We start from the raw sequence: 13,363 nt of genomic DNA on the forward strand, positions 1-13,363 counted from the left end.
ATTAAAGATTTTAAAGTAGTTGTATCTCAGCCAAATAATTAGTTTAACAAATCATAATTTATTCAGCTTTTAGCTGATGTATAAATCTCAATTTCAAAAAAATTGACCCTTATGGCTGGTTTTGTGGTCCAGGGTCACATATGGACATTACACTGACATGTGTCATTTCTGACATAGCAGATTTTTCTTCCTAGTAACAGAAACATGCATTTTATGTAATGGTTTGTTAAAAGTGCTTTTTGTAATTTTGCTTAAACACCCATGTATATATGTTTGATAAACATTAAATAATTTGTTGAACTTAAGCACAGATAATTCACTGCATCCTATCTGTGTCACTAATTCGAAATTATGGGCACAATGCAAAATTATAGCTTGTTTATCACTTATTCTTTATCAATCTTTTAAAAAAAGAAAAGAAAAAATAAAGTTAATAAAGTGCTTGACGCCCCTTTAACCACATAAATATGCCTACTTAAAATTAATACACAAATTAAATATTTTTTGCACATAACAGGCTTTTTACAATGTAAATACCTTATTGTTAATTGTTATTAGAAAAACAAAAAACAAACAAACAAACAAAAAACATTCAATCCACGAATGTAGCCTAAACAAAACTATCTGGGCGTGGTCTGTGAGACGTGACATGAAAACGCATTAAACTAAACGGCGTCTGATACATTGGAATAGCGAAAGGGAAAACAACAGAGTCCAACAATGATACAAACATGCTCAAATAATGTGGAAAGCTTTGAAATCTGTTCCGTAGAAAATTCCATGTGACGAATCTGTGGCTGTCCAACATCTACTGGAATCTCAGGTAAAACGATTTGCGTGCACGCGCATATCCCCAGATAACATGATCCCCAGTTGATCCATAACACCACCTTTAACCGTAAGAAGAAAAAGAAAACAACAAGGAGAAGAAAGCGAGCCCTACCCTGCGTCCCAATGTGCATACTATCCACCCTAGCTACCCTAAATAGTATTGGAAATTATTACTATCATATAGAATTTAGGCGTGAGTTTTTATTTTTTTTTTTCCCAGTCTATGGACATCCAGCTAAACATGATTGATCCATGAGCTATAACAACGGGAAACGCACTTCTTTTTTATGGCGATATGGGATGGCGATTCTGTTATTTTTCTTTTTGGTTTTATCCCTTCATGGTAAGACATCTGTATGCTATCTGCCTGCTTGCTAACGATAAACACGAACCTGTTTTTCAGCTCTTTTACTTAATTTCATGACTGCACTTACAGTGAAAGCAGATAATATATGAATCAAGATGTGGTTTGTATAATGTTCATTAAGTTGTTAAAAAATCTTCATGACACTTGTGTACTGTATTTGCATGAATATTATGAATTCAGACCGGTTTCTCTACCTATAATTTGTATGATCTGGATAAAAACATTTTCACAGCTCTTGTTGTTTATATTTGTTTGGCTCATAATTAACTTTTCATTTCTTTTTCAGGTTTGTTCTGATATTGATATTGTTGAAGTATCAGTTTTGGAGGGAGATCCAGTTACTCTAAACACTTATGTTGAAACAAACCAACAAGAAGATATTAAATGGTATTTTAATAACATTCGAATAGCTGAAATCAGTGGAGATCTCAGTGATATTTGTACAGATGTTCACTGTAATGAAGGTACTGAGAGATTCAGAGACAGACTAAAACTGGATCATCAGACTGGATCTCTGACCATCACAAACACCAAAAAAGCAGATTCTGGACTTTATGAACTAAAGATCATCAGCAGCAGCAGCATCAGTGAAAAGACCTTCAATGTTACTGTTTACGGTGAGTCACTGAATGAATGTTTGAAGGCAGATTAATTAGATTTAAAACTTTTTTTTATTTTTTTTTTTTTTTTTTTACAGATTCAAAGTTATTTTCTCTTGGATTTTTAATGTCATAGATTCAATCTTTTTGAAATCACATTTACTGTTGGAGTATTTTATTTGAAACAAGAAACGAAGCAAACAGCATCAGAAATTGTTTTCATATCCACAGTGCTTTCACAATGTTGTTGTTGATTTTTCCCCAAAAAAGATCCTTCAGCAGCTGTTGGTTTGTGTTTCAGGTGTTTCTGCTCCTGAACAAGATGAAAAGTCAGTAAAGGAGGGAGAGTCTCTCACTTTAGATCCTGGTCTAGTAAGAAAAGCAAATGAGGGGGTGACGTGGTATTATAACGGCATTCTCATTGCTGAAATCACTGGATATCAGAGCAAGGTCTGTACAGATGATGAGTGCAAAGAGAGATTCGGAGACAGACTAAAGCTGGATCATCAAACTGGATCTCTGATCATCACAAACACCAGAACCACAGACAGTGGAGTTTATACACTAAAGATAAACAGAAGCTTTCATCGCAGAAACAGTGCTATCAGTGAGAAGACCTTTGGTGTTACTATTAGTGAGTATAATTTAGTTCCCTTGATCATTTTGATCACAGCAGAATCACAAAACTTTTGTGGCTTATTTATGTGATTTTGAGCAAACTGAAGCTGACTTTTCTTGTAGTGGCAAACATCTTGGAGTTCTGGCTTGGAAATTGTTTAGTAAGTGCCTTAAACTGAAACCTCAGTGCCTATTGCCACCAAGTCTTGCTGCAGGTCTTTTGCAGTCATTTGAGGGTTTACTGAACTGCCGTTGATAGCGGTACCTAGACTTGAACCCGCAACCTTTGGGTTACAAGTCTGACTCTAACCATTAGGCCACAACTGCCCACAATAACTCAATTACTTTTGTTTGCAAACAGCTGAAATTCTGTAAATGCTGCAAAAAAAAGTTAACCCAAATTGGTCTTTCTTAATTAAATTAGTTTTTTTTCTTTACTGAAATTGTTTTTTATAGTTAAATAAATTTGAAAGATAATCTAAAAGTTATCCCAAATTAGAGTCCCCAGTAAATTTAGCCATTTCCACCACTGTGTGGCCCCTTCACTTTTTTCAGTTTTATGTTGCAGCCTGATACTACAATTGTTTAAATTTTTTTTTTTTCCATTAATCTACACTCCATACCTCATAATGACAAAGTAAAAACAGAATTTAAGAAATGTCTGCAACACTTAAAATTTAGCTCCGATGCCTCCCATTTCTCTTGATTATTGCTGAGATGTTTCTACACCTTGATTGGAGTTCACCTGTGGTAAAACTGATTGGACATGATTTGGAAAGGCACACACCTCTCTATAAAAGGTCTCACAGATGACAATAAATATCGGCGAAAACCAAGCTATGAGGTCAAAGGAACTGCCTGCAGAGCTCAGAGACAGCATTGTATCGAGGTACAGATCTGGGGAAGGCTACAAAAAAATTCTGCTGCACTGAAGGTTTCCAAGGGCACAGTGGCTTCCATAATTCTCAAATGGAAGAAGTTTGGCACAACCAGGACTCTTCCAAGAGCTGGTCACCCAGCCAAACTGAGCAATTGATTGAGAAGGTGACCTAGAATCTGATGGTCACTCTAGTTGAGCTCCATGATCATATATGCAGATAGGAGAAACCTACGTACAGAAGGAAAAACATCACTGCAACACTCCACCGATCTGGGCTTTATGGTGGTCCAGCCAAACTCAATCCTCTCCTTAGTGAAGACACATGAAAACACACTTGGAATTTGCAAAACAGCACCTAAATGACCCTCAAACCAGCTCTGCTCATCATCTTCAGTACCATCCCCAAAGTAAAGTGTCCTGGTAGCATCCTCATGCTGTGGGGCTGTTTTTCAGAGGAAGGGACTGAGTGACTCGTCAGAGTAGAAGAAAAGCTCAGTGCACCAAATATTGAGATAGCCTTAATGAAAACCTAATCCAGAGCCGTTAGAACTTCAGACTGGGCAGATGATTCACCTTGCAACAGAACAAAGACCCTATGGACACAGCCAAGGCAACATAAGAGTGGCTTAGGCACAACTCTGTAAATGTCCTAAAGTGGCCCAGCCAGAGCCCTGACTGGCTGACAATAGACGGTCCCCATCCAACTTGACCAAGCTTAAGAGGATTTGCAAAACTTGACTTTGTACTTGGTGGCAAAACCCTTGTGTGTGTAATATTATCCTGTAAGCAAATGCCTGACATTTTCAGTATTAATCTATAATTCAGGAGCCACTTGCATAAACTGCTTAGACTAGCCTTAAAGAGATAGTCGTGTATTTTGTGTACTTTTTTTTTTTTTTTCTTCTAGACTGGTCATAACTTTTTACCCCTTGGCCAACTGCTAGTTGGTCAAACTACTTCTTAAGACACAGTACGTAACAGAGGCTATGCTTATGCAACTGGCACCAGATCATCTCTGTCACCTTCACATATTCTTCCAGTGACTCACAATGTCACAACAGACACATGCTGTTAACAAGTCTATTTTTATTAACATGAAAAATGCATAAAATTGGTTTTTCTATGAACATTGATGTTTTTTTTCAGTGCAGAGTGCTGTGATGCTGTTTTAACTGCTGTTATTTATTTATTAAAATAGCTGCTGCTATTTTAGTTAAATCAATGTCATACAAAAGATGACCAAAGTATAAGGTGTAAATTTCATACAAAGAAATCGGTAGAACTGGTTATCAGTCACTCTCTATTCATAATGAATTGTTCTCTTTAGCTGTTTCAGATTCAGGTCTGTCTTCAGCTGCTGCAGCAGGAATCGCTGTTGCTGTTATTCTGCTTTTGGCTGCAGCTGCTGCTGCAGGTGTGATTTACTTTCGCAAGCGTCAAGCGAGCAGTGAAGGTAAGTATTACATACAGCGGATTTAACAAGATGGAGATTGTTTGTAAAGAATATTTGAAAGATGTGAAAAGATGTATTTTTATTCTGATTAACCAAAGTGATTTATGTTTAATTTAGTTTTTTATTGTTCAACAGACATCAGAATGCAGCAGCGTGGTCAGGTAAGATACAAGAGACTCATTCAGTCAGTTCAAGTCCAGTTTTTGTGCATATCTTAGATGGAATCTACTGATCATACTTAGGGAACTACTGTGACTATTTTTTTATTTCTTAAAGAACTTATTTTTGCACTCCAATGTTTGCATTACCTTAGGATGCTCATTTAATTTGATTCAAATGCAAAATTTCTGGGTTATTTAAATGAAACACGCAATTTGCAACTTTTTTTTTGATGCAAATTTAGCTAAAAATTTGTTTATCTGTGTTGGTCATTATGGAAATGACCAACACAATCAACACAATGAGACTCCAATGTTAAATGACAAAATTAAAGCATTTAGACCCCCTTCACTTTCTTTCTATTTTGTTGCAGCCTAATACTACAATCATTTAAATTAAATCATTGCGCAGTGACATCACAACGTCATTTAGCAACTTTTAACAACTAATTGACCTTCCTTTAGCAACTTCCCCAGAAAATTAGTTGGCAACACTGCTTAGTTGAAGCACCTTTGGCAGCAATTACAGCACTGAAACTTTTGGGAATGATGCAACAAGCTTTGCACACCTGGATTGTGGATTTCCTGTCATTCTTCTTTTCAAATCCTCTCAAGCTTGTTCAAGTTGGATGGGGTCTGTCGGTGGACAGCTAGTTTCAGGTGTCTCCAAAGATGTTTGATAGGGTTCACATCAGGGCTCTGGCTGGGCCACTCTAGGACATTCACAGAGTTGTGCCTGTGTTGTCTTGGCTGTGTGCTTAGGGTCATTAGAAGGTGAACCTTCCACCCAGTCTAAGGTCCTGATCACTGTCGAACAGGTTTTCTTTGAGGATATTGCTGTACTTTGCTCCATTCAGCTTTCCCTCAACTCTGACCAGTCTCTCAGGCCCTGCTGCTGAAAAACACCCCCACAGCATTCCTTGAACTGAGTTCCTAGAACTACGCAGTGTGAAAGCCCCTATGGAAACCACTGTGCTCTTGGGAACTGTGCTCTTCAGTGCAGCAGAAATTTTGTAGCCCTCCCCAGATCTGTGTCTAGCAACAATTCTGTCTCTGCGCTCTGCAGGCAGTTCCTTTGACCTCATAGCTTGGTTTTTGCTATGTGTTGTCAGCTGTGAGGCTTTTTATAGAGATGGCCAATCATTTGAATTTACCACAGGTGGAATCGCATGCAATAAAGGTGTAAAAACATCTCCGCAATGATCAAAAGAAATGGGAGGCACCACAGTCAAATTTCAAATGTTGCAAAGGGTCTGAATACTTATGTAAAAACAAAATGTTATTTTTTTCTTTTTAATGAATGTACAGACATTTCTAAAATCCTGTTTTGACTGTGCCATTATGGGAGTTTAATTAGTATCAGGCCGCAACATAATGGGATCTAAATATATGAATGTGCTCTGTGTGTGTGTGTATATATATATATATATATATATATATAAAAACACCTGTAGCTTTTTTTTTTTCAGGCAAATCATAATCATCACCCTCTTGTAGTTCATATCTTAGTGTTAGTGTTATCTTCAAAACACAAATTAAGATATTTTATAATGAAACCTGAAGGCTTCATATAACATATATGTTATATGAAATCCATCTGACGTATTTCTTTAAAATCAGCATTTCTTTCTGCCTACTTTGTATAGGTTTCTATGTAAGTACTGGTACTTCTGATTGGGCTGAGGGATTTTTTTGACTGAGATGGCTTTTAGCTGGTTTTGCATCTGAACTCTTTATTACACCTGATTGGTTTTACTTTCAATTACCTACATAATTTACTGTGTGTATATATATATATATATATATATATATGTGTGTGTGTGTGTGTGTATATATATATATATATATATACATACACACATGCATGCATATATATAATATATATATTCATCAGTCCTGTTTTTCTCCTCTTCTTTACCATCAGTGAATCTGTATATTTTTACAGGTGAATCAGAATGATGATGAGTCTCCACTGTAGAAGACTGCAACATACTGTTGAACACTACCGATGGTACGTCCTCTAATCAGACTGAGTCTGCCAGTGAAACCCCAATGTAACTTCATTTATTACACTGATACTTTAATTGAAAAGGACAGTGAAGAGGCCGTGGAAAATGAGAGAAAGGAATTTTTAATATACACACACAACTCTTAAAAGATCAATATAAAACCATTTGCTCAGGCAACCTGAGCCTGAGCCAGGTGGTTGCTGGAGGTTACTTCATCTATCAGCCTACAACATGATTCCTGTTTGTTACTGACACACACAGTGCATGTTTTTACCTAGGTAAGTTTGAGCTATTGGCTTAGACACACATAGTTATTTAGGTCATTAGGTAAATAAACCTAAGGGTACAGCACCCAGGTTCACATTGCTAAGCCACTAGTTAATTTATCTGGGCTTCACTACCTCAACACGTTATCACATTAACTCGGATCACTAGTTTAAGCTATCTGGTCAGTTGTATAGCAGCAGTATTCAGTTCAATTCAATTAAAATGTATTTGTATAGCGCTTTTCACGATGCATATGGCTGCAAAGCAGCTTTACACCAAATTGACATTTTTACAATATATGTAGTAGTAGCTTGATGTACATATGGCAGAGATGTGTGGTAAAGATCAATTAATTATGTAATCAAACAGATAAAAAACACTATAAATTAGTAGCAGAATTCGGTAGTGCTGTATGTTTTCAGGGTTGGCATCATCTGAAGTCCTCTGTGGGGTTGGCATCATCTCTTCTTAAGTGTTCTGGATCCACACTGGAGCTTGTGAATTCCTAGTTACCATGGAATGTCAATCCCATGGCAAAAACGGAGAACAAATAGGAACATAATTAGCATAGCTGCTGTTCAAACTAAGAAAAGGAAGATTTGTTAAACCAGAGCTAAAATATTAATAATGAATATTTGATCAGATATAACTGCAGGAAAAGTTTATGAGATGCATTATTTGAATGCTTGGCTAAAAAGATGTGTCTTTAATCTAGATTTAAACAGAGAGAGTGTGTCCGAACCCCGAACGTTATCAGGAAGGCTGTTCCAGAGTTTGGGTGCCAAATGCGAAAAAGCTCTACCTCCTTTAGTGGTCTTTGCTATCCTAGGTACTACTAACTGTCCAGAGTTTTGTGACCTTAGGGAGCGTGATGAATTGTAGCATGGTATAAGACTAGTTAAGTACGCAGGAGCTAAACCGTTAAGTGCCTTATAGGTAAGAAGTACTATTTTGTAGCTGATGCGGAACCTAATAGGTAGCCAGTGCAGAGACTTTAAAATTGGGATAATATGATCATATTTCCTTGACCTGGTAAAGACTCTAGCAGCTGCATTTTGGACTATCTGTTGCTTGTTTATTGAAGATGCAGAACAACCACCTAGTAGTGCATTACAGTAGTCCAGTCTAGAGGTCATGAATGCATGAACTAGCTTTTCTGCTTCAGAAACAGGTAACATGTTTCGCAGCTTGGCAGTGTTTCTAAGATGGAAGAATGCTGTTTTTGTAACATGAGAAATATGATTTTTAAAAGTTGCTGTCTAATATAACACCCAGGCTTTTGACTGTAGTGGAAGTAACAGTACAACCGTCTAGTTGTAAATTGTAAATCAAAATATTCTGTGCATTGTTTTTAGGTCCAATAAGTAATATCTCTGTCTTATCTGAATTTAATAGCGGAAAATTGTTGGTCATCCAATCTCTTACATTTTTAACACACTCTGTTAACTTTGATAATTCAGAAGTTTCATCTGGTCTTGTTGAGATATATAGTTGAGTATCATTAGCATAACAATGGAAACTAATCCTGTGTTTTCTAATAATATTACCAAGGGGCAGCATGTATATTGAAAATAGTAGAGGACCTAGAACAGATCCTTGTGGCACTCCATACTTTACTGGAGATAACTGAGATGACTCCCCATTTAAATAAACACAGTGGTAGCGATCAGACAGGTAGGATCTAAACCATTTTAAAGCCTGCCCTTGGATACCTGCATAATTTTGTAGTCGATCTATTAGTATGTCATGATCTATAGTGTCGAACGCTACGCTAAGATCAAGTAAAACTAGCAATGAGATGCAGCCTTGGTCTGATGCAAGAAGCAAGTCATTAGTGATTTTAACAAGTGCAGTTTCTGTGCTGTGATGAGGCCTGAAACCTGACTGAAATTCTTCATAGATGATATTTTTTGCAAGAATGAGCACAGTTGAGCAGATATAACTTTCTCTAAAATTTTAGACATAAATGGAAGATTAGAAATGGGTCTGTAATTTGCCAGTTCACTTGGGTCTAGTTGTGGTTTCTTAATAAAAGGCTTAATAACCGCCAGCTTGAATGGTTTAGGGATGTGACCTAAAGATAACGATGAGTTGTTAGCGGTAAAGTACTGCAGTTTTTCTTTGGGTGTGACGAAAGAAGTTGACATATTAGACGCCGTATAATCTACATTGGTTATTGTATTTCTGATGTTATCTATTTTATCAGTGAAGAAATTCATAAAGTCATTACTATTAAATTGTAAAGGAATATTTAGATCAGGTGGCGTCTGATTATTTGTTAATCTAGCCACTGTGCTAAATAAAAACCTTGGATTGTTTTGGTTATTTTCTATGAGTTTGTGGATATGCTCGGCCCTAGCAGCTTTTAAAGCCTGTCTGTATCTGGAGATACTGTTTTTCCATGCAATTCTAAAAACTTCCAAGTTAGTTTTTCTCCATTTGCGCTCAAGATTGCGAGTTTCTTTCTTGAGAAAATGGGTATTACTGTTGTACCATGGCGCAATACGTTTTTCTCTAAATTTTTTTCAATTTGATGGGGGCAACAGCTTCTAACGTATCGGAGAAGATGGTGCCCATATTGCTAGTTGTTTTGTCTAGATCCTGTGTATTAAGGGGTACACAGAGCTGTTAAGATAAATCAGGCAGGTTATTTGTAAATCTATCTTTGGTGGCTGGAACAATAGTTCTGCCAAGACGATAACGCGGAGACATATAGTTAATATCAGTGATACGCAGCATGCACGATACAAGGAAATGGTCAGAAACATCATCGCTTTGAGGTACGATATCTATATCAGTAAGATCAATTCCATGCGATATAATTAAATCTAGCGTATGATTAAAATGATGAGTGGGCCCGGTGACATTTTGCTTGACTCCAAAAGAGTTTATTAGGTCAGTAAATGGCTAAAACAAGAGATAGGAGAGATTTCTTTTGCATATCTGGCAGAGTAACATTAAGCAAAAGTATTTCAAATGAATTAAACCTGTATCCTGTTTTCTGAGTAACACTGAGAATATCACTATATATTGTTGCAACACCACCACCACGACCACTCTGACGGGGCTCATGCTTATAACAGTAGTTTGGTGGAGTAGACCCATTTAGACCAATATATTCATTAGGTTTTAGCCAGGTTTCGGTTAAGCAGAGTACTATTATCTGTGATCATTTCATTCACAATAACTGCTTTGGGTGCAAGTGATCTAATGTTTAGGAGCCCAAGCTTTAAAAATGGTTTCTGTTTGTGTATTTTGCTTTTTTCTGGTTAAATTACGATCAGATTTTTTCTAGATCCTGCATTAAATTTATGTCTGTATGCTTTCATGCTTACAGCAGCATGCATATTTTAGCTGTTTCGTTATTGGTATAAGAACAAATATATTAACATTGTCATATCTATTACCATGCTAAACTCTTCCGAGAGCTGTCATGTGACAAATGCTTTATTTTATTTTATTTTTTTTAAAGTTGCTGCAGAAATCCAATTATCAATATTCACATGGATCTGTAAAAACAACAAAAACACTGACAGTCTAGTAGATGGCGATGTCACTGTTAAGAAACACTACTTTCCTATCAAACTCATAATACACATATCACCATTTTTAACAAATTTGCATTTTTGTGGTTTACACAGAGACAGTAGCGGTACTGGTGTTTATTATTTTTTTTTTTTTTTTTTTATTATTTTTTTTTTAACTTGCACTTTGAAATAAGTTTGCTTCTTCAGGCCTCCAAAATGGCATTGTTGTGAAAAAATGAATGGCTAAAATGCATAAAGCTTTCCATTTTCATTTGAAAAGGTGTCTAAAAAGTCCCTCATACTACAAAATGGATTAGAATAGTGCAAAAGTATTTTGTTTGTTTTAAGCTAAATATATAAATGGTAATAAAAAAAAAAGGTTGATTTTTAACTATAAAAACATTATGTGGTGACAAATATAATATGGCTGTTTAAGTTTATTTTATTTTGCCATTTTGCTTCCATATAAGGTGAGATAAATCGCATATGTGTTTGTTACAGAAATACATTATATAAAAAAATGTCCCATTGCACAAAAATTAAAAACTGGAATGCTGATCCACAAGAAGTCAGTTTAAAATAAGTACATATAAGAAATATATTTGAGTATTTCATAGGAACAGTTGCTATGGCTATTTACATACGAGTTATCGCAAGTTATCTCAGTTTTGGAGCCAAAAGTTGAGGTTATCGTTTTACTCACCTGCTTACTGGAATACCCCTTTGCTCTTTAAAGAAAAGGGCATGTGCACAAATTATGCTTCTTTTTCTTTCTTTTTTCTTTTTCCTCCAAGGCAGCTGTGAGTCAAACAACAGCTTTTCAGGTACTGAATTGAGTCTGTACTACTGATATTGTAGGTGTTTTTACTGGTATGATTGTTGTTACTGGAAAACCCTGATATTGTCATATTACAAATGAACCTATAGGCTTTATATTTTGCTGCAGCAAGGTGCTTTTGGTCAAACATCTTTATCAAGAAAAAAAAGACTGGTTGACAGACAGTGAACAGAATGTTTTCTATAGCTCCACAAGCTATACACCAGTATTAAACGGCTTATTGATTTATTTTGTAGTTGTTGAAACACTTTACTGAGAACATGTTCCATGTCTGCAATGATACAGCTGTGTTAAATTTCAACACAAATATGTGGAACATTGGTCAAACATGTTTGTGAACAAAACATTTGTGATATTTAAGTGTTAATCTGTTTATTTTGCTGCAAAGTTTTTTCATGTATGCCATTTCATCTGAGGAGGACGTTGACGACTGGGTGGATGTTACGTATGGACACACTGTTTTATTATTGTTATGCCGAGTTTATTGATTTTGTCATATGCTAGTATTATTAATTTTTTCACCACAATGGGTAAAATTGTAAAAGTTGTTTACATGTCTGAGTTAAGTATCAGCAAAGTAAGTCTCAAAGATTTTGGATATTTCTTTTTATTACTCTAGAAAGTTTCAGCAGCCAGACAATGGGGAAAAAAATTAGGCTAATAGTAAATAGTATGAAATGACAGATGTTGTATGTGGTGCTTTGTCTCAGCGCTCTTTAAAGGGGTCATGGTCTGCAATTCTTAATGATTTTATAATGTTTCCTTAGTGTGCACTTACAATGTTAAAATTATTTTTACATTCAAACTTCATCATTTAGAAATAAAAGACATTTTTTCTACTATTTACATCTTTGCATATTAAATAATTTTTACATGTGGAACCATCTTCAATTCCTTTACTATGCTTTTACTATTACAGTTGTTGAGATGAACAAATCATGAAATGTGCTGATAATTGCATTATATTTAGACCTATTTCCATCACATGAAAGGTTTCAGCGATGAGTATTGACCCGATGACAGACAGTGTGTTGATCGTGTAAATGCAGTGATCTCGTAATTGCAAGGTGATTTCTGCAGTTTTCATGAAATGCCTTCATCGTAACTAACAGCAAACATAATGTAACTACAGTAAGAGCTTTTTTGTGCAGTGTAACAATGTTATTCATTATAATAGGAGCAGTGGCGTAGACAGGGGAGGGGTCATGGGAGCACTTGCCCCTCCTGAAAACTGGTTGGTCCCCCAGTATGCCCCCACACTTATACTTGTCTGTCACTCAAAAATTCAAATCGTATCTTTTGGCTTGCATTTGAATAATTAACGATTTGGCAATGTTCTCAACAACCGAGACTAAATTGAACTTGCACTGTTTAACCCTTTCAATAGTGAGTTTAAAATATTCTATCTGACCCCCCAGAGTAAGTTTTTTTTTTTTTAGGCGACTGTTATTTTAGAACGTTCCCTTTATTGTTTCCATGGCGATGCGTGATGATTGTCACGTGACACCGCAGCCACTAGGGAGCGGTATGTATGACAGACGTATCGCTTTTATTTCATTTCTCCTTTTTTCATTCTAAATAATCACACACTCGCTTACCATGTCTTTAACTATCTGATATTCCGATTTAAAACCTTTATAAATGATCTGGATCGTGATCTATATCATGAGATGGGCGCCAGCATGTTTGTTCGAGCTGCCGTTCAGAGAGTCCTGTCAGCCGGATTTACAGCACGTAAATTCACCGGTTTCTCCCGAAATACATGTTAGTAAGTGGCTGGTGAACTGGGAAAGGAATAAAGTGAATTATATCGTTA

At 36.1% G+C, this 13,363-nt stretch overlaps 1 protein-coding gene across 1 annotated transcript; it reads left to right on the top strand.

The window, feature by feature from the left end:
- The first annotated feature begins 884 nt into the window (after nt 1–884).
- LOC127159629 (uncharacterized) lies at nt 885–12,310 on the top strand. The gene is made up of 6 exons (XM_051102416.1): nt 885–1,174; nt 1,485–1,815; nt 2,099–2,431; nt 4,623–4,748; nt 4,884–4,909; nt 6,852–12,310. Exons 1-6 carry the CDS (start codon nt 1,127–1,129, stop codon nt 6,882–6,884), a joined length of 897 nt encoding a protein of 298 aa, XP_050958373.1. The 5' UTR covers nt 885–1,126; the 3' UTR covers nt 6,885–12,310.
- Nucleotides 12,311–13,363: the final 1,053 nt, after the last annotated feature.

The sequence above is a fragment of the Labeo rohita genome, unplaced genomic scaffold, assembly GCF_022985175.1.
Source record: "Labeo rohita strain BAU-BD-2019 unplaced genomic scaffold, IGBB_LRoh.1.0 scaffold_238, whole genome shotgun sequence".
Classification (NCBI taxonomy): Eukaryota; Metazoa; Chordata; class Actinopteri; order Cypriniformes; family Cyprinidae; genus Labeo; species Labeo rohita.